Raw genomic sequence first — 23,015 nt, forward strand, 5'->3', positions numbered from 1 at the left:
TGTATTATTTGAAACCAAAGGGTATAAAGAACTATTTATTGAGTTTGTATGTTTTTATACCAACATAATTGTGTACATGATCAACCTGATCAATGTAAAGACGGCATAAAGAAAAAAAACTGTTTGATTTTGCAAGCACTACAGACTTGTTTATGGTAAATAATAAGGTGCAGTGTCCTACAGTCCCAAATTGTATTCTTTTTAAATGTTTCAGAATCTAGGTGAAAATACCAGTTATAAGGCTATTGAAAACACCACGTGGAAGAAAGGGATTTACCCAATTAAATGTATGTTTTGACTTATAACAGACATTGTAGATGACATTCATAGCTTCCCACAACTGCAGGTAGCATGCAAATAAAAGGCTGTTGAGTTCACAGATGGACAATGACAAGTAGGTTTCAGTGTAGCTCAGGTCCCTGCAGCTGAAACATTTATCAATCAGCCATGTCTCCCACAAAACATATTATTCACTGTAGATATCAGCAATCCTAACTGGATTCAATTTGTTTTTTTTCCAAACAGCATTTATATAAGAATATAAATGCTGATTTTATGCAGTTACTCTTGTGCCAAATTCCAGCAATGACCAACACTACCATGCTATTTTCCAATCTGATTATATTTGCTAATATTGATCTAAGATCCAACTTTACCTGGTTATGAAAATAAAAGTCAATTTAAAGTATTTTTACTACACGCAAGGGCCTACATGAGAAAAACAACATGAACTGCTAAACTGAAACTAACATACAACAAATAAAAATGCTTCAGCTACATTTAATAAGCCTCGTCTCTGTTTTCGTATTCTAGTATATCTAAAAAAAATCAGTAAGACACCACCGTCAAAACATAAGAAATCAGATTAGTCTTCTCTAAAACAATAATAAAAAAACAAAACAAAACACCAGCAAGGGCAGGGTAAGTATGCAAATAACCGCTCCCGTATGTTAGTCTGGGGTTCCCGGATGTACTGTATTGCCCTTCCCCCCCCCCCCCCCCTCCTCCTCCTCCTCCTCCGCTTCTCCCCTCCCTGCGGGTAAGCCTGAACCACTGCAGTGAAACCGTCATCGGTAGAAATAGCGAGAGAGGGGTCTAGTTAGCTTGCTAGTGAGTCTTCAAAAACACAGCTGCCTGCGAGAGAGAGAACGGCACTGAGCTGCATTATTATTACTATTGCCGACTGAGACGAAGAGACATTTCAACACCCAGCCGGCAAAATGGTAAGGGTGGTGTTAATTGTTAAATTATGTTAGTTTAATGTTATACAAATTGCACATACACACGAACCCGAATCCTACATAAATAAAACATTTACGTTTTTTAAAATGTGCAGACTTTGTAGAACTAAGCGAGGGTAGAACGAAAAAAAAAAAAAAAACAGACCAAGCGAGCTTGCATTATATATATCTATAATATCTCACACACACACACTGGTGAAGTAGTATAACACATATCACAGCCTGGCCCAATACTGCCAATGTAACATAACATGCAGATCTTAATATTAGCGCTGAGGGAAGCTATTTTTACGAGTAATATATATATATATATATATATATATATATATATATATATATATATATATATGTATATGTATATATATATATATATGTATATATATATATATATATGTATATTCTTATCTGTATTATTACTGTGAGTCGCAATTGGTTTTCTAACTGTAACCGCTGTGTTACTAATTATAGCGTCTTTTTCACGCTGAATAAAGCTTATTTGGTCACAGCTGTACACTATTATTTAAAAAAGTACATGCATTTATTTCAATGTTGTATAATTTCTGTAAGCTATGTTATTGTTTACGTGGCTTTGTAAGTTAACTGAAGAGCAGTGGCGTGTGCAATGCCCTGCCTAGTGATATGTGTTGCTTCAGTTCAGTAAAAAACAGGGAGGTGTGATTTCGTGTTTTTCATGTTTTCTTTGTGTGCTACATTTTATGAATACAGACTGCACACTAAAATAACCATAAAATCTGTTTGACATGAGACCAGGTACAGTATATTATACACTATATAGTTTCCCGTGAGAATACACGTTTAATCAGTTGTTTTTACCATACCGTAGAATTTCTGTCACCAGCACCGTGCTGCGTCCATAATTGTTTTAACTGCCATAATCGAGTTGCAATATTAACGCCCAACAGTTTATCTGTGGTTTTAGTCATCAATTTAGAATTGAATGCTTCTTTATAACCTTTCTTAGAGAATCGGATCTGCCAGTGATAGAACTGTAAACCGTAATGTAACTAATGTATTTTTCAAAAATTTACTCAGGCCTAAATTTCCCATGCAGTACAGTACTAGGCTGTGTACATTACAAGCTCGTGTTTGTACAGTACTAGTAGGCGCACAGCTACATTAAATATTTTCTACCGTCAGTGAACTGGATGTATAGTGTGCTATATATTGAGTTTATTCCACACAATCGTCATTTTAAAATGTTTTATTTTATTTATTCTGCTTGTCCTAAATTAGTATCAGTATAGGTACCTTCATTTCAACCACATGCGTTTCCTTTTGCTATCACTTGTTTAATTTCCATTTTGCTACATATATTTATTTGGTTCTAGGAATAACACTAGGTACCATTTTCATTCATTCATTCATTCATTTATTTGTTTGTCCTTATTGCATCGTCTTACTCGTGACAAGTTTCACCACGCATTGTTGATAAACTAGTCCAGCATTTGTCTTTATGTCCTTCCCTGTCACTCCCAGCATAGACACAGTCCACTGATATATGAAGTAGAATTTTTTTTTCCTGGTTTTACTTTGCGAGTTTCTGTTTCAGTGTTGCTGTTATGAAGATACCTAGTGTGTGCTATTTTTTTTTTTTAGTACACTGTGGCAATTACGATTTGCTAAAACAGAAAAAAAACTAGTTTTATCAGATGTGAGGCGAGCAGGTACAGGTATGACTAAAATGATTAACTCATTTGTACGGATACATGTTAATCCTTGGTTATGTTTCTGGTAGTTTTGAGTTCTTGATGCTTTTTACTAACAGTACATACAGGGTTGGATCACTTCAGTCAAGGGTTAACCCTTTCAACCCCACATTTTTACACTTCGCTCTATAAAGTAGGCCCATGTTATTTCTTATCTTGTTTAAATTACTTCTTATCGGTCCCAAACATGCAAATTTCAATTGAACCAAATATTTTCCTCACAGTGCAAACGCAGGTTGTAGCCTATGTGGCGTCTCTTCAGTGTCACAATACTGATTTACTTCTGATATTTCTCTAAATTAAGAAACCTCACACAATCTGAAGGAATCAAACATGTGTTATCCATGAAACCTTATACATAAGAGGAAGTTACATGCAGCAAAATATAACCGAAGATATGTGTCTAAGCTTAAAAGATGTTTAATATTTAATACAAAAGTGTCTGGGGGAGGGAACAATTATTCATGTGAGTTTGTCTGTTTTTCCAGTAACCCTAGAGAGATGAGAGAGTTGGCACACACACACACACACACACACACACATATATATATATAATGATATTGACTCCATTAATCATAGCATATTTCACAAGCTGTCAGTGCTATAGTACCAATTACATGATATCCCATGAAGCACTAGCTTGATATTGCATTGCTTTTATATGCAAATATACAAGCCATCTTGCTTGGGGCAAAGCAATACTATTTCAGTCTCTGTATGAGAGAGAGACATTTTCTCTTAACTGTAGCACTTTATATTTCACCTGTAATACAATTGTTTTACCTTGAAAAATTAAATTAGGAATTCTGACAACCACATTTTACCAATGTATAATTTTTCAAATCTGATATTCTAAATCCCAATTGGTGGCCTAAGCTTTCAGTAGGTTTTACCCAAAAATGTGATTGATTGCATTTTTTGCCAAACTCACACTGGTAAGATGGCTGACTGAATACCATATCAGTTGAGTTTATCACACCCCATCCTTTTATCTAGTTAGTATTTTTTAAATTATAAATCATACACAGGTATTTGGGTGCTGCGACCTGACATCTAGTGATACTTTCTAGCACCCAAAAAAAACAGCAATTAAACCATCTAACTTTTTGGTGCTCTGGTTCTTCCACTTAATTCTTATGTATTTTTGGAAGCACCACCAGATAATGTTTGAATATTTATTTCACTACACACGTGTACCTGTATAATGTTTATCTACAGCACCTTGACGTTTGAATCCATGTATTTGATATTTGTACATAAATTGTAATCTGTTACTGTACATTTGTGCATTAACTGACTATTTTACTGCACAATGTGTACACCAATAATTAAAAACTAAGTGGCCCTGTTGGTATACAAGTCCAGAATAAAGTCTGGGAAGGTAATGCAAAATTGAAATAATAAAATATGACAGTCATTTACAGGATAGGGCATTAACAGTTACCAGTTATCATAATTTTTGCCCACACGTGTAAGATGGGGCTGAGTCTTGTACTGGGTGCAAATTGAGAGAGCATAAGATTTTAAAAAGATAGTAGTATAGAAAAAAAAGCTACAGGTTTAAAATCAGTAGGGCTGCAACGAAGGGTATATTTTGACCTTTGAAGGTTCGGAACACATTACCGAAGGAAGGTTCGAACCTATGTTGGTACTCATTTGCATAATTTACTGGTGATGTCACCATAGCTACTTGTTTATATTTGATTGAAAATTCTATTTTACAGGTAAGCCATATGAATGGATTAAAACATTCATATGTAGTTTAAAAATACATTCGATTGAACAGTAATCATGTTTTTGTAATTTAAATAAAAATATAAATACATGTTGTTTATTTACATGTAATTGATGCTGCTTCTGAGTAAGCTTGCATTGCAGCAGCACTAACTGTAGTGGACTGAGGCAAAACAAACTTAATTTAACAGTCACCGTTCTAAGCAGGTTATCAGTCAGTCACATTTTACTACTACTACTACTACTAAATAATAATAATAATAATAATAATAATAATAATAATAATAATAATATTATGAACTTACGATTGTAAAGTGACCCCAGAGATTGGATGTGCCTCCATGATACATCAACGGTCGGATATTCATGATACATGAACATTCGGATATTTTTCCCACCCCTAGTTGCTACGTATAACAATTTGGTTGGATTTTAATACAACAACTTTTGTTTAAGTAATATGCATTATACAAATCAAAAGATCAAATATAAATTATTATAACATTTATTTTCGAAAAAGAAAAAGGTACATAAATGAAGGACATTGACTAAATGTTTTTGGTTTCTTTTTTAATCACTCTGTCATTCATCCTTGACCATGACACGCTTGAGCAGGGGTAGAAAATTCCCCAAATCTTAACATGCCCGGTCGGGCATGTAGCTTTAAATTTTTCATGCCCGACACAAAATTTTACACGCCCAAGTGTGAAACTAAAAAAGACTTTTCTGCTGCTGGTGATTCCACACCGATAGAGTACTTCTGGACTGCATGTCCTGCTGTGTGTCAAGTGCCAACAGTCTCAAACATCCAATGTTCCACTGCTGCATCCTCTTAGTTGCCTTTTTATTTTTTATTTTTTTCAGTCAAATAAGCATACATCTAGCGCTTAATTCGTGCCGGGGCACAGCCCCGGAACCTCTGGGCGTGCAGAGTCATATTCCCGGTACCTCTAATTAAAAATCTCATAAAACGCTTTCTTTTTAATTTCTCAACACAGTTGTGTCAAGCCTGCAAGTTCTTGTGTGCGCACTTGAGAGTCCGCTGCCACGTTTGTAGCCTACTTTTAAATTACTTTACGATTTCAGCTTGAGTGCCTTTAAGTAAGATGACACTGGCTGCAACTATTGTGGTTTTTTTATACACCAATAAGCTTACTTGATTTGAAAAACGTCATGAACGATACAAGCAACTTCTTACACTACTTGGTTTGATTAAATGAGTAGTACACAACAAAATATGAAAGCGGAACATTAATTTCAACAAAGAACAACTACTTTTTAATGAAATATATTGTAGCCTACTTCAATAGGAACATTAGCCTGCTATATTATATTAAACCAAAACAATAAAAAAATAATGATCGGGTTCTCTTGCCTTTTTCAATGAATATAATTTAATTAATAGAGAATAAAAATATACTAAGGTAACAACTACCTAGCCTAAGTTTAATTAATCGTTTTTGTAATCTACCAGCGGCTTCTGTTGCATACACATCACTGATAATAGTGCAGACCATGGGTCAAATCAATGTTTGTGTTGTGGTGTTTTTTTTTTTTTTTTAATCAAGTCGTCCTTCATGTCTCAATTTTTAAACCATTTAAATGCAAAACCATAACAAAAGGGGGGGTGGGGGGGTACCCAGTTTCGATAATCCATTGCAAATACAATCCGTTATCACTCCGACAGCAGAATAGTTTAACCAATAGCAGCTCAAAACACTTGGACATCACATTTTCTGCTGTTCGCGCAGGTGCACAGGGACGCAATACTAGAACACATGAAATGCTGGCTGGAAGTGATGTAGGTAAAATAAAAGAAAGCGATGTGGGAACAAATACGGAAGTTTAAATCTGTAATAACATATAATCGCTTGCTTTTGTTTTAGGGCATTGAAAAATTGTAGGTGCCCGACTCCGGCATGTATACAATTTTTTTTACATGCCCCACCAAAATTTGTACATGCCCCGGGCATGCCGGGCAATATAATTTTCGAACACTGAGTGACTGACTGAAGCATATTATTATTATTATTTATTTCTTAGCAGACGCCCTTATCCAGGGCGACTTACAATTGTTACAAGATATCACATTATACATTATTTTACATTATACAGATATAACATTATTTTACATACAATTACCCATTTATACAGTTGTTTTTTTTTTTACTGGAGCAATCTAGGTAAAGTACCTTGCTCAAGGGTACAACAGCAGTGTCTCCCACTGGGGATTGAACCCACAACCCTCCGGTCAAGAGTCCAGAGCCCTAACCACTACTCCACACTGCGCACTTAATCACCTAATTAGTGAGACAGTCGATTGGACACTGGATATGGAGTGATTTCAGCTGTTGAATTGCAAGCTTGAATAAAAGCAATAAAGAAAATCACAAAAAAACAAACCAATATGCCATGTCTGTCGAGAGCAGCGCCTTTGTGCAATCGGCATGTTGGAGGCTGGATTAGGGCAGCGTACTGTGGCTTGCCGTCTTGGGTGCTCACAGCCAGCAATTTCAAACCTGGCGAGGCGGTATAACCAGACACATTCTGTCAATGACAGGCTACGAACTGGGAGAACCAAGAGTCGCAACACCTGCCCAAGATCGACAGATCATTTTGCAGCATCTTCATGATGTCAGTTGTTAATCAACACAATAAAAAGTAACTGCACCTGCTCTAAAACAGTGTGTGTCATTTTTCGATTACATCTAGTGAATTCTATCCAAAAGTAAGTGATACGTTTCTTTTGATGCTCAAATATAAGTGATAAGTTTCTTTTGATGTTCAGTATATAAACTTTGGTGCACATTTGAGTTCATAGACAGTAAGAGTTTAAGATGTTTGTGTATTAATAAAAAGGTTTTTAAAACATACTTTTTCATGTATTTTCCTAGAAAAAACTATATAAATAGGTAGCAACACAAAAAAATTATTTAAATCTTTTTTTTTTTTTTAAATCAAGTGATTTAATTTGCGATCTAAATTGACTTGATTTAAATCAGCCAAACCTGTTACGTTATAGTCTGAGGATGATTTAACTGTGCAGCAACTTACCTAGTTACTTGACGAGCAGATAATATCTCTTCAGCGAAAGCAGGCATGGTAATTAATAGCATTTTCACACCTAGTTAGTTTGACCCTTTGATGCGGTTTGAAGTGCGGATCGGTTTGCTTGGAGTTATCTGTAAAACCTCTGAGGACCACGTAATCACACCAGGATGCGCATCAAACCAAGGGAACCAAGATCACTTGATGGTGGTCTGTATGTTTGCCACTTTGCTCCGTTTCAGCTTTTTGCAGTGTGAAACAAAACGTATTCCAGTTCACTTGGAAACGAACCCGCTCCAAACAGCAAAGCAAATAGTGGAAGTGACATAATTCAGCAGGCACCGCAAGGAGAGTGCCTCCCCTTCTAGCACATACAAGTGTCACAGTATGAAATGACAATTGAATAATGATTTAGCACATGTATTACGTCTGGCTTTATTATAATTGTGCCATATACACTTGCAGGGAAAACATTGTGCCAAAACAAAGTGGTGTCTGTACAGACAATAGTCACTGTTGCATTTGCTCTGCTCCACCTGAGTTTTTAGATGGGCAGCAGTGTGGAGTAGTGGTTAGGGCTCTGGACTCTGGACCGGAGGGTCGTGGGTTCAATCCCAATGGGGGACACTGCTGCTGTACCCTTGAGCAAAGTACTTTTACCTAGATTGCTCCAGAAAAACCCAACTGTATAATTGGGTAATTGTATGTAAAAAGAATGTGTAAATAAATAAATAAATGTAATTGTATGTAAAAATAATGTGATACTTGTAACAATTGTAAGTCGCCCTGGATAAGTTCATCTGCTAAGAAACAAATAATAATAATAATAATAATAATAATAATAATAATAGTAAACCAGCTTCTGTTGCATCTGTATCTCCCCACACTGTCACATGTACATTTACAAGCAGTTGTTATTATTATTATTATTATTATTATTATTATTATTATTATTATTATTATCAGTAACGGCTAAATTACAGTTGGTTGAATGTACAAGTACATCTTTTTCATAATCATGATTGTCTCTGGCAATTCCTACAAAAGAACAGTGTTTTCCAACAAGTACTTGACGCTCTTTCGGCATGTTACATTTCTTCGGCAATGATTTGATGTTGTAAGCACCAAATAAACCAAAATAACACATACAATAGCCCAACCACATCACATAAAGGGTTCCATGTTGGACATGATAGAAAAAGTTTTTCCAGAGAGAACTTCCGCTCTAGTAATCCCTAAGTGAGCCGAGTGTGTTTGGAAAAGTGCAATGTAAAACCAGAACTCTAGTCTGGATGAAGCTGCACATGAACCAAACAAACAAATTTGAATGCACTTTAAAATAAACTTTGCTTGAATTTTTCTGGTGTGAAACAAACCGAAGCAAACTTGAAAAAAATGTGTTCATTTGCAAGCGAACAACGATTCGAATCGCTTGCAAGTGAACTAGGTGTGAAAGTGCCCTAAGACGTTACCATATTGAAAAACAGTAAGTTTAGCGTGGGGTTTGTCCTAAAGCAGGGGTCAGCTGCTGCAGGGAAAACTGAGTATTTCTCAAACTGACCATTTTAAGAACGGTGACAGCATAACACATATAGCTAAATACTTGGGACTGTAATTAGGAGGTGTACTCCTGAGGAAAAATAAAACCTTTAGGGAATTAAAAATAAAATCTACTGCAGTTTACTTGATTGCAGTAGAAGAACTGCCATTCACTAACAGCTTTTTTATTGTGGTAATGATAAATAATGGTTTGGAAATATCTAAAACATATGATATTGTTTTTTCCTGTGGTGTATTTTAATATTGTAAATGACAGAATGAAATCGCTGAAACTTAAACTGGAGCCAGGAATTGAATACAAGATTAATTAAGGCTCCAGCCACAGGTGTATAAATGGTGTGATCACGGGTGTTAGAAGGGTTGATTAGGATTGGTGTTGGTGTTAGAGGTGGAGGTGTGTGTTTTGTGATCCGTGCTGTGCTGTCCCATCCTGTGTTTACGTTTTCGTAAGTTTTGTAGAACCTTTTGTTTTGACCCTTGTGCCTTTTTTTGTTAAAGCATGTTTTGTTCGTGTCTGTTTCAGTGTTTTATTTATTTATTTATTTATTTATTTATTTATTTATTTATTGTTATTTAAAGTGCGATTTCTGTGACTGTCTCCCATCCTGCTAAACAACAGCCATGCCAGTGACGCTGTCCTGTCACAACACAAGCAAAATATCTAAAATATAAAATGCCGAGTTCACTGCAGTCATCAGCTGCATAAATTACCTATTCAACAGAATGAGGCAACAAACAAGTGAGCACAGTCGGCACCACCTAATCGGGATACTGATGATCGGGATGTTAAATGGGATACAACTCTGGAAGACGGTTCTTCCCAATGCTGTTTGATTTGTCGTTTGGGATACAGTATTTTCAAATGATGAACGGAGATCGCTTTTCAGAGCAAGACAGGTCACATAGCACAGTGCACCAAGTGCAGTGAGTACGTGACTTGCGTAAACCAGGTTGAACTCTTCAAGGAGTTGGAGTCTCCTGTGGTTTCTTGGGCTGCTGTTGCAAAGAAAGTTGGCGTTAAGTTTTGACTGTGCATTTACACGTTGTTTAAAAAATGTAAGAATTGTATTTGGGTTATTTTTATTCATTTAATACCACTACACAAATAAATAGTGGAAAAACAACTAATAACTTTCCGAAAGTAGCCCACTTACCCAGAAGGATCTTCTGTGTCCCCCAATGAGCGGAACAGTGTAAACAAGCTGCGTTCCTCTTTAAATGCAAAGAATGTGGATGCTATACTGATTTGAAGTGTATCAAGCATGAAACACTTAAAGTATTTGTGAGGGAAAAAAAGAAACCACTGCTTGGATTTGTGTTGATTGCTGTTTTCCACAGAGTCTAAGAAAAGCAGCAATCCAATCCAAGCAACCGTTTAACTTGTTTCACTTTGGTGTTGATTGGGGTCCTGTAATTTACCATTCAGTGACCCTCACCTGTGGAGAGCTCAATCACATTACTCGAATAATCAGCTTGTGCAGCACAAGCTGTCATTTTGGTGATTGTTTGCTTCATATATACATGCTAATTACAGTAGCATTCACAAAGTGAAAAAAAATACCAAAACTAGCTGAACAAATGCTAAAATTGCATTATTTCAACTGCAGATCTATCTTCAAAAGCAGACAAGCTGTAATTTTCAGATGAATTTGGCTATTGCATCTGTGCGGAACCCAAACGATCTTAATTTTTTCTGGCGAGTAGCAGATGTATGGAGGTGGTTAGTTGCTGTCACCCAATTTGTAAATTATAAGCTATTTGTATGGGGTTTACTGAAACAGCTGGTTTGAAATACAAGTAGTGTAGGATTTCTTGGGTTTCTGTAGCTGCTGCTTTACTAGCAGTCCTTTTTTGTCTCTGGTTGTGATTGTAACAGTTTGCTTTTTTAACTTAAACAATTTGTGTATTGATCATAAACTTTTAAAGACTTAATTGTTTTAACAGTAGTTAGATTTTTTTTTTCAAAATGTCCAAATGTATGTACCTACATACAGCTTAAAATCACCTGACACATGGAGATGGAGGAAAAAAATGTGTATTTCTTAATGAAGCAATACTGGGTTTACTGACAGCTCCATGTATATATCAGACCACTCCAAAACTCCTCCCCCCCCCCCCCCCCCCCCCCCCCCCCCAAGTGCTCTCCATTAAAAAAAATAATAATAATAATAATTGGTCTAAGAAAGCCTGAAATGGATTTCAGCAAAACATGAAACCGGTGCACAGGTCATCACGTGAAAGGGGCACAACTCATATTGTTCACTCCTTAAGTCCACTCCGATCCAAGATATTCTGGGTCCATGTTTTCCACTCTGCATTTGTGTGGGGCTGCCAGTGTCAGACAGACAGACGCCCATCCAGGAGGTGCAGACAACTGCAAACCAGAGTCACGACAAACCATGCGTGCATAAAGGACACGTGTATCTCAGAGCCTTGTACAGTATTGTAATTTGCCTCGTACTGTATATGCTATCATATCTGAAACACTATAGTATTGTTGTCCTGGAGCGAGCACCTTTTTTGAGTGAAAGGTGTATGTGGCCGAGATGTCTGACTCTTTGATAGAAACAGTTTAATTTATTTGAAGTCTTCCCACTAATGATGAGAATGTAGAGATGGGAGCCCAGCTAACAAGATTTGTTTTGGCAGGTATCAAGTAAAGGCCCTGGTTGCCCACACCTCTGTTGTAAAACGCTGGATGCACAGGCCTGTCGTGGTGTTTGCAGAACCAGTCCGAGCTGAGCCTGGCGCAGAGTTCGAATCCTGTTGGGAATGTGCTGAGTTGTTAGACATGAATTGGATGATTTAAACTAGCCTGTATTGATTGAAGAAATATGATATACTCTTTGTCAATAATTATAGTAATACTGTATATGTTCCTTTAAAAAAGATCTGTATACTCAGTAGAAAACAATGGATAGATGTTGTGTGCAGTCTATGCACCTGCTGGAAGTAGTCAAACTTGGCAGGCTCTTATCATAAGGCCTTATTAACATATTCTAGTTTTAGGAGAAAAAGTAGCTTATTTTGTTACATTACTTCATGTCTCATATTAATCAACACCAAAAAATTGGCAAAAGGCTAGGATGTCTTAACACCTGCTTCAACTGGATTTTGTATGAACAGAGAAAGGGGTCAGACTTAATTCAGTGAAATAATATTACCATTTCTAGAAGCAAATTGTTATACTAAAGTAACTGAATTAGAAATATGTTATAAAATCATTTAAAGTTAAACTGTTATACAAATAACATATTGTTGAAAGAACATATTACAGTTAAAAACGAAAGAAGTTCATTACTAACTGACACTGTCAGAATAATGTAATAATTGTACTGTGTTTTTAGAGAATATAAAACCAGCATAAATAATATTGCAGCAAATTATGAACAGGTTACAATGATTTGAACTAAGAAAACTGAACAAGTGTTGATGTTAGAAAAAAAGCTTGTCTGTACCTTTGTTATTAGTGCACATACACTCGTGGAAGCCTGTAACCTTGAAAGAAGCAGGCATCTGGGGGAACTAAACACAGAGGCTAGGTATTGCAAATTAGCAAAAACAAAAGGGTAACCCTTTTTAGACAGAACGATATTTGAAACTAAAAATATTTATTTGATTGTGTTGTTATTAAGCATAGAGGTTTTAAATAAAAAAAGAAGTATTCTGATCTAATAGTGACAAAACTCTCTGAAGAGAAATGTTTTCTGTATTTTGATCTAATAAGAAACATAATATTTAAACTAACAAGTGTTTTTGCTTGTTTAAGGCTGTACTGTAATAGAAATAGACTAAAAGCAGGAGCGAGCATTTAATCAATTTAAGAATTAGTTAAGTTTCTTTCTCCAACTAAACAACAAATATTTTAGACATTACAATACCCATTACATTAAATAATATAAATGTTTAGTTTATGTAAAGGTTTTACTGCAATAAAAAACAGGAACTGTTAGGTTGGAATATTAGACAAATAGTGTAAACTGTATTCAATAATTTTAGTACACAAATCTACAGAAAAATAGCCTTGCCCTTATCTGCTTGCAGGCACAGCGGTACTAGATATGGAAGGTTCTTTTTGGCAGTCAAAGTGAGATTTACTTCTAGTCCACAGTTTTGCATCCAAGGTCTTTCTATGATAAGAGAACCTGGCAGTCATACCGAGCATTCCACGAATTAGGGAAGTTGTGCCCAGTATCAGTTCTTATCAAATAAGTAGCGACTTTCTTTAGGAGAAAACTGACTTCATGCGGTGAATTTGGAGAAGTGCTTCATATTAATCAAAACAATAGTCCTGGCAAGAAAACAGGGTGTCTGAATCCTGCTTGAGCAGGCAGCTTTTACAAACAGAGAGAGGTCAGGCATAGTCTGAGAATGGCACAGTTAAATAAGGCTATTATACTTAACATGTTCATTATAGTTTAAAATTTAAATGAAAATAACTGAACTGACCACTGTATGCTTATTCAAAGGCAGTCTTTGTCCTATACTTTAACACACATTTGTATATGAAGTTAAACTGGCTCATTGACAACACACTGAAAAGGTAACATAATATGTGGCAAAGAGGGACATATGTTTTTGGCCCAGCTTAATATAATCAAATAGAGCTGGTGTTAGATATTAAAACATCTCATATACACATATATTTGTATTATATTATAGCAAGGATTCTGTGAACTTTGGTCCACCTGACTTTTTAGAAAAAGGAGGAGTTGGAAAAAGAGCGATGAAATCATGTTCCAATATTTTTTGGCAAGAAGTTATATGCAATCAGTTTTGAAAAAGGAGTTGACCAGATCCTTCTAGAATGTATCATTAACTTAAAGATAAGAAATGTCAAGGCCAAGTGATGATTAGATTTAGTTGGAACTTCTGATGTGTTCAATGGACTGAAAATCCTATGTAAGCCCAGAGCAAGACCCCATTCGATACCATTCAACTTCATCTTGCAAGCTGACGTGGTCCATGCTCTGAGGGTCTCTAAAAAACTGATTGCTGTTTGGTCATATTCACAAGGGTGTGTGGTATTCTCAGAGAATGATGGTATACAGCATGGGGAACCTTTATCCAGTACTTGCCACTTGTGCAGTTCCCAAGTACATATTTTTAAGTAACAGGACCACATGTCTGGTGTTCTGTTAACTACCTGGCAATGCTGTAAAGAGCTAATTTGCGTGACTAGATAATGTGGAGTGTGGGCCAGGTGGTGTAATTGGGCTTTATTTTTTTGACTTTTTATGTAGATTTAACTTTCTGAACAATCATTCATTTTAGTATGGGTTGTGTTTTTTACATGGTAGGGGTCAATAAAAAAACAGGAATAAAAAAAAACACCTTTGCCGAGAATAAATATGGGTAAGAAAGTTGACTTTGTGGTAGTACAATACATACATAGAGTTTTACAGTGTAAACACTGTATGGTAGATGTTATGGTGACCATCACCCTAATATTTCGTACACAGGTTTTATTTTTTCTGTTGCTATTAATTTTCTTCTGTTTCACTGCCAAATTATTCATAACACCTTATTTTATATTCAGATTCATCTCTTATTTTGTGAAAATGCTAATTATTTTGTATTTAAGCGATGTATTATTTAATTTAAAGGGCTTCTGTTAATTGCTGCTCTTTTGCAGCTGCTGCTATAGAAATGGTACTTTTAACAATGTTGAAAAATGTCTTAATTTGCCTTCATAATCCATCCAGTTTTGCATGTCCTTTTAATTTTGTAAATTCTTACTTTTCAACTTGTTGTATAGGTTAATACGTATGGGGTCTGTCTATTGTATAGGATGATGTAATGTGCAGTCTGGACGGTTCTGAATGCTCAAACTGTACAGAATTAGTTAGACCGCTATTTCGTGTGCACATGACACACTGAAGCCCTTTTTCTATCACGTGTTTTGGGAGAAAACACAGCCCCAACATGTGGTCCTCCTTGAGCTGCAATAACCCAATAGTGACCTAAGAAATTCAAACTCAGTAGATTCCAGAAGAATGAGGGTGTGATATATGGCTTCATTTTTTTGTTTTGCTTCCTGACATGCTGCATGTCATTTCTAGAGAGTACTTTCTGTTTACATGACTATTTATTTATTTCTTTTCTTTCTTCCTTCCTTTTTAGGGAAATGAAGCAAGTTATCCCTTGGAAATGTGCACGCACTGTAAGTATTTTAATCTAGTGGGATTTGTACTGTTGGTTTCAATTCACCCGTGCCCTCTTTTATAATTTGGAGGAGCAAGGATGCTTCATGGACTTTATCCAAATAGTTAATTTCTATGTATATTTACACCTATTGCTTGAGACTTTATAACCCACTTTATTTTTCTCGTACTTCATGTATTTATTACTTTATTTATATCTGTATTACCAGTGAAGGTATAGGCTAAATGTTTTTAAAAATATATAAAAAGTTTAGGGTCCCCGAGTGGCTCATCCAGTTAAAGCACTGCTGCTGGGAGCGCAGGATGAGTCACACAGCTTGGACGCAGGTGCCAGTTTGCATCCAAGCTGTACAAAGAGGCCAAACTTTTACTCTAGGTAAAAGAGTGAAGACATTGAGATGTTGAGTGGAAATGTTTGAAAGAATTTTATAAGTTTCTTTTAGCATTACTACTTATCTATGTAGATAAAACTTGTCAGCAGTGTGGAGTAGTGGTTCGGGCTCTGGACTCTTGACCGGAGGGGCGTGGGTTCAATCCCAGGTAGGGGACACTGCTGCTGTACCCTTAAACAAGGTACTTTACCTAGATTGCTCCAGTAAAAACCCAAATGTATAAATTGGTAATTGTATGTAAAAATAATGTGATATCTTGTAACAATTGTAAGTCGCCCTGGATAAGGGCGTCTGCTAAGAAATTAATAGTATGTAGGAGTCTACATCCTGACACCTACATTTTATACATGTTCTGTACATATAAACTGATGCCAGCTACAGTAGATGCCAGCTACAGTAGGGCAGCAGTGTGGAGTAGTGGTTAGGGCTCTGGACTCCTGACCGGAGGGTCGTGGGTTCAATCCCCAACACTGCTGTTGTACCCTTGAGCAAGGTACTTTACCTAGATTGCGCCAGTAAAAACCCAGCTGTATAAATGGGTAATTGTATGTAACAATTGTAAGTCGCCCTGGATAAGGGCGTCTGCTAAGAAATATAATAATAATAATAATAATAATATTTATATTAAGTGTCACTGTATTTACCTTTTCAACAGTTATTTTAACATAAGGAAAATAATTACTGCCTTCTGTTAGTGTGAACCCCCTGCAACAGGTTAATGATATGCACTAGAAAATAGAATCCAGGGTGTGACTACTATGGGATAATGTATTTATTTTTAGTTTTATTAATGTGTGGCCTTGTGCCATCTGTTTATTATTCTAACCTTCATACGATCTCAGTAAATTACAGCTTCCTTGATTTGTTTCTTCAGATTTCTCTGGACCTTTGTCATATTTTATAGTTCTTGTTTCAAGTACCCCAAAGTCACAGTATTTCTCAACAAGTTAAGAGGTTAGAATACTGCAGCTCTGGCATATCTAGAGTCAACAACATTTCTCCATATCTCTTTCTACTATAAAGTAGAGGAGCATGCTCATACATATGCCAGGCTACTTTTTATATACTATAGTATATAGCCACATTACACAATTTTTTGCCATTGTAGCACTGCTATGGCTGTATGTTTGACATATTGCTTTTGCTTGTCAGTATGGATATTGCTGATGGTAATGCAGTATTCATTACTGTATGAGACTGCTTAAAATCCCTTTCCTAGCTGTGCACCTGCGGTTTATGGAAGATGGGAGAGGAGCAGCTGTGGGGACACCCCCAGTGCCTTATCCAGGTTAAGCAATTTGCTCTGGCTTAACCAGCACAGGATATTTGAAGTTCCTGTCTCCTCCCTCTTGCGGACAGCTGTTCTCCCGATCACAGAGCAAGCCAACCCATGCTCAGGATTCTCATCACGCACAAAGTCTCCACTGGGACAGGCATTGGCAGGTCTACAGTGTCGAGTGTAAACTGTAGGCTTTCTTCACTAAAACAAACATACTGTATTGCTTTAGTTCCTTGAGTCACTGAGCCCAGTTTATCCCAATATTGGTTTACACTTGCCATAGTAAGTTTTTCTTATTGAAGTTGGATATGAAAATACTGTTAGCCTTTGCAGCTGAAGGGAAATTAATAATGTTGGTATGTTTCTTTTATAGCAAATTGAAGCTACATAAGTGCAGACAAATGTTTACAGTACTTTAACTTCCTTAGTTAGCCACATCACATTTTTTTAAAAAAGACAAAGACTTCTGTCATTGTATTTTGTTCTTTTAGTATTTCTTAATTCAGCACTATTGTATGTTTAATTGCAGATTTGTGAATCTTTAGCAGACCGTCATACACCAGCATAAACCAAAGTTGCCCCACAGTATCTTGGGTGCAGTATGAAACTACAATCAGCAGTCAAGTTAATTAATAGGTGCGGCATAACTGGCAGCCCTACATACTGTAAAATAAAATAAAGAACAGAAATGTATGATAATAAAGCTGAAAGTAGCTTTTAGGAATATTTTCCCTCCAGAATAAAGCTTGCTTGAAGTGTGTTTCTGCAGAAATATTTTATATGTTACTTGTAAACTGATTCAGTACTAAAACAGTGTGCTGTGCAATAACACAGCATTATTCTCTCCAAACAGTTTTCATTGTGTACTGTAGGAAAATAATTGTTTGTAGCACTACAAACGTTCTCTACAGCTTGAATAAAGCAGAAACATTTAGGCTGACCTGTTAAAGCACCTTGACAGTACCCAAAAACACGGCTTTTGGGTTCAGAGATTAGTCTGATTGTGAATATCTATTGCAAATTAAACACATTTTCAAATTATCATAAGATAATTGTAGTTTGTACTTTCCTTGTGTATTTTATACAGTAAGTAAATAAATAAACCAGAGTGTCGCATTATACAGTCTTCATTTAGGTACTATGAGTGTGATATACATAATGTAGCTGGGTGATCCTGCACATTTGTGTAGACGACAAACTGTAGTGTCTAAATCTGTCTCTGTCCATGATTACCTAAAATTACTTGTCAGCTGTGCTTCCTTGTTGCTAGGATTTTCCCAGAGAGGAGGGAGGATTTCTCTAGTTCTCTAGGTCATGTGGTAAACTTTTTTTTTTTTTAAATATAATTTTCCACAAAGCAATTTTATTTACCAAATTTACAGAACAGCACATTTATTCATGTAATAACACCAATAAATATGTCTACTTTCTGTGTTCAAATATACACACCTGCCACTTCCTTAGCAACGGAGGCAGGAGCTAAACGGAAAACTCCCCATCGTGATTGATTCATGCCTGAAGTTTGATTTTTACATTCGTAGTGCGTCCATTGGTTCTTCAGGGTGTACGTCTTTGCAACCAGGGAAGGCAGGGAATTTGCTATGCTAGATTGGTGCCAGCGGTATACTGACTTGTAGTGTTTAAGTTGACTTGAATGTTGTTTCATTTGTATGAGTTACGGCTGTAATAAAGTGAACAATTGATAATGAACATCAGAAATTCAGCAAAACTTGGACTGAAAAATCTTGCTTTGTGGAAGACACAGGATTAAATATCTGTTTAATTTGTAAGGCGACTGTTGCAGTGCCAAAGGAATTTAACTTGGAGGCATTACGACACAAAGCATTCAAGTTTTAATGAGTACACTGGAGAACTGCGACATCAAAAAAATTGCAGATCTTAGACGACAGCTGTCTGCCCAGCAAGATGTCTTCCGAAAGGCACAGAAAGAAACAAAGTGCCATGGAGGTATGCTAGGAAATAGCTTCATTAATTGCTAAGACATCTCGACCATTTACTGATGGGGATTTTGTGAAAGACTTTTAATAGCATGCAAAAAACTCTGTCCTGCTCAAGCTCCGAACTTTAAACATGTCAGTTTGAATCGTATGACTGTGCAGCGGCGTGTGTCAGAACTGGGAGATTTTTTGAGTCAATTAAAAAATGTGGCAATTTGTATACTTCTCCCTGGCAGTGGACGAGACAACTGATCGTTCAGACACAGCTCAGATGGCAGTATTTGTGCGTGGTGTGACGAAGAATTTATGAAGGTTTATGAAGAATTTTTAGGATTGGCATCACTTTGTGGGCTAACCATAACAGTCTCCAAGATAAGGTTGAGTTTTAGGTTTCGAATAGGCAAAACTGGCAGGCATTGCAACAGATGGTGCACCTTCGATGACCGGTGAGAGAAATGGAATGATCGCACATGTCAAGCAATATCTGGCTGATCGGGAGGAACAGATCCTCCAGTATCACTGTATTATTCACCAGCAAAATCATGATGCATTTTGTGGTCTCCACAGTGAACTTTATAAAATCTCGCAGACTCAACCACTGTCAATTTCAAGCAATTGATGCTGATTATGGTGATCTGCTTTATCATAACGTAGGCCGGTGGCTCAGCAGAGGTAAAGATTTAAAAGGGTTTGTGGTGCTGCTGGCGGAGATGAAAGCTTTTCTGATAGAGAAAGGAAGACCTGTAACCCCACTGGATGATGCGAAGTGGTTCTGTGATCTCATTTTTCTTACTGATCTTACTGCCCCATCTGAACGATCTGAATGTCTTGCTTCAAGGAAATGAACAACTTGTTTCTGGCCTCGCCAACCAAATCACAGCATTTGAAACTAAACTGAAGCTATTCCATATGCGAATGGACCAAGGTGACCTCTTTCACTTTCCCACCTGACAGCAGATGTTTTCTGATCTTAACTGTGACTCGGTGCCCTATTCTGAAGTCATGGAGAAGCTTCAGTGTTCATTTCAGCAGCGATTCTCAGACTTTTGGAGGGATAAAGATACACTGAAGTTGATTGCTGACCTATTTTCAGCTGATTCACAAGCTGTGGAATCAAGTATTCAACATGAACTTATCGACCTGCAATGCTTTGACTCGCTTTACAGCAAATTCCATGAAGGAAATCTCAATTTCTACAATTGCCTGGATTGTAAGAAATTTCTGAAAATGTTTGGAAGCACTTTCCTTTTGTGAGCATGCCTTTTCAGTACTTCGTCTCAATAAATATGCGGCTGGCAACATCAAAAATAAAGGCTGACATTCCTAAATTGGTATCCCAGAAGCAGCCCAACATGTCCCATTAACAGAGCATCCAACTGGTAAGTAATGCCTTTTTTTGTTTAGTCAAGCTATTTATACATGCCGTCAAACACCCACAGGTTCTCCTGAAATGAAACAATCATTTCACAATGTTGTGTTACATAAAAAGACCATGAATAATTGTATTTTGTTTTTGTAGAAAGCTTAAAATAAATTAACCCATTAACACACATTTGTGTTTTGGTCTCCTGTGTTATACAACAAAACTATTTTTGACTGATTCTGAATACAGTCATTTAAAAAAAAAAAACAAAAAAAAACAACTAACTATTACTATATTAGTGGCCCTCAGAAGTGAGTTAAGTTTTCAATCTGGCCCGGACAGCAAAAAAGTTGTGCACCACTGGATTAAAGAAATAAATATTGGTAGAATGTTTAAGTGCAATCTTGCTAATGCTTGTTAGCAGAAGCACCATTCTGCCTACCTCGGCTCTTTTCTACTTGCGTAAATAATGAGGTTAACCCTGGGGGGAAGAGAAGGGATGAGTAATAAAAGGCTCTTTTTAAAACTAAAAGCATGATGAATAATAAATGCTGTAAAATGTTATACTGTCGCCATTACTGCCAAATATTTTTTTAATGTGTGTTTTTGACCAAACACTAACATCAAATGCGTATTTTACATTAAAGTAACAAACAAACGAAGGAAACAAATATAACCTGATTTTTCTTAAATAAAGTGGCCATTGATTTGAAGTAAATCTTTTAGAGTCTAACCCATACTGTGCTGGCCTTGTACAGCAATGTACAGTAAATCCTGATTTAACTGGTTACAAAAGGGACTGGACACTTGTGGCTGCTAGATACAAGTATAACTGGCATTTAGTGATAAGAGCTGTTTGGTATACAGTCATTGAAATGTGCTATATTTTTGTTTTGCTTTTAAAAAAAAAAAAAAAAAAAAAAAAAAGTTGGAAGATGCAGTTTAAATTTTACAAGTGGATGGTTTGTGCTAATCTGTAAGTCGTAAGCCTACAGTAAGTGCTTTTCATGGTTTAGCAGGCCTGGGCTGAGGCCTGCCTAGGTAAATGGTAATTTATGTGGTTAAGCGCTTTGAATATGCATTTTGTTGTCTTGGTAAATCCTGGCAGTCAACTTGTATGTTTTGCTTGTGATAATAATATCTCCAAAGCTACTACAGTATGTTTTTACCCTTGATATATAACGGCTTGCTGATTACATTTGGGGGCAGATCAGATAACGACTAGTTTTATATAAAATCCTGCAAATTTAATTCCTAGAAAAAGTGGAACTGTGGTCCTTTTTGGTTTTTTTAAGGGAAGTTGCTGTCGTGCAGTATTTTGTTTTAAATACACTGCCATTTGCGATTTCAACTGCTAATATCTCCTAAACCATTTGAGATGCAGACTTTACATTCTCAGTGTTATGGAAAATATCCAGTACTAAAAATAAAACCATGACTGTGACCTAATATAGCTGCCATAATATGTTCATGTGACTTTTCCAGACGCTTTCAGATACTGACTTTGTAAGGACCCCTCTAGTTATCTGTTAGTGCGTTTACTCTTTAAACTCTGACCTGAGGTAGCCTAGGGTCGATTTAGATTAAAACCTTAATCATTTGAGCCACCCGTTTACACTTGAGCAGCCCTCTAAGCTGGCTCTGAGCCTGTATGTGTGCGTATAGTGGTCAGTCTACAGTGGTTGGTACCAATAGGCAATGTAAAATTGTTCATCTTTAGTATGAAAAGTTATTTTATTGAGGTAAATGATTTAAATATTTGGTACGTTTACACAGAAAAAAACATAAGTGCATTAATTTTACTTTAAGTATATTTAAGAATCTTGACAAAAACCGTGCACATGTCATGAAAAACAACCTGGTATTTGTGACATGGTAGGTACAGTCATCATGTACCTTAAATTAAGAAACTCCTTTGTTACATACATTTGTGTTATTTTATGAAAATGAGTGCTTTTAAAATATGCTGTTGGCGTTTTATGTTTTTTCTTTTCAATTCAGATTACACACGTTGCATATGGGGTCAATAATTACACTACAAATATCTGATGTTTAAAACCAATAACGAATAATAATTTCCAGTTTTGTCTAATAACACAATGACAAATGAGGTCAATATTGACAGTTCCATGCATTGCGTGTTTGAGTTTGTTACACGCTTGTGCGCATTACATGAAGTTAACTTTATCTGCACTTGTCTGTAAACCCAGCCATGCGGTAGCTACTTTTCCTTTTTTCTCAAATTGAAGCTGAACTCAAATCACTCTGATTGTTCCTATGCTCCACGCCCAAAAGAACGTCGTCTTTTGGTCCATGTTATACTCAATATACTTTGCTTTAATTTCCCCTATTTTCCTTAATGGCAAAGAACAACTACGGCTAAATATATTCTCTGTCCCCATACTTAGGACCCCGACACGTGTGCCAACAGTCTTGTACCTTTCTCGTTGCAGTCTCCAAACACGACTCTGCCTTTCCAATAAACTCCATAGCTATACCTTTTAATCAGGGGTTGGTATAGTAATTAGTAGGGATGCACCGAATCCAAG

The 23,015-nt window shown here is 36.4% G+C and overlaps 1 protein-coding gene across 1 annotated transcript in view; it reads left to right on the top strand.

The window, feature by feature from the left end:
• The first annotated feature begins 1,031 nt into the window (after positions 1-1,031).
• LOC117411317 (calcineurin subunit B type 1) overlaps positions 1,032-23,015 on the top strand; it is a 40,023-nt gene continuing 18,039 nt past the window's right edge. Inside the window, exons 1-2 of the mRNA XM_034018646.3 lie at positions 1,032-1,223; positions 15,434-15,473. Coding sequence (XP_033874537.1) covers positions 1,221-1,223; positions 15,434-15,473 — 43 coding nt within the window. The 5' untranslated portion in view covers positions 1,032-1,220. The remainder of the gene's footprint in view (positions 1,224-15,433; positions 15,474-23,015) is intronic.

The sequence above is a fragment of the Acipenser ruthenus genome, chromosome 6 (assembly GCF_902713425.1).
Source record: "Acipenser ruthenus chromosome 6, fAciRut3.2 maternal haplotype, whole genome shotgun sequence".
In the NCBI taxonomy this organism is placed as follows: domain Eukaryota; kingdom Metazoa; phylum Chordata; class Actinopteri; order Acipenseriformes; family Acipenseridae; genus Acipenser; species Acipenser ruthenus.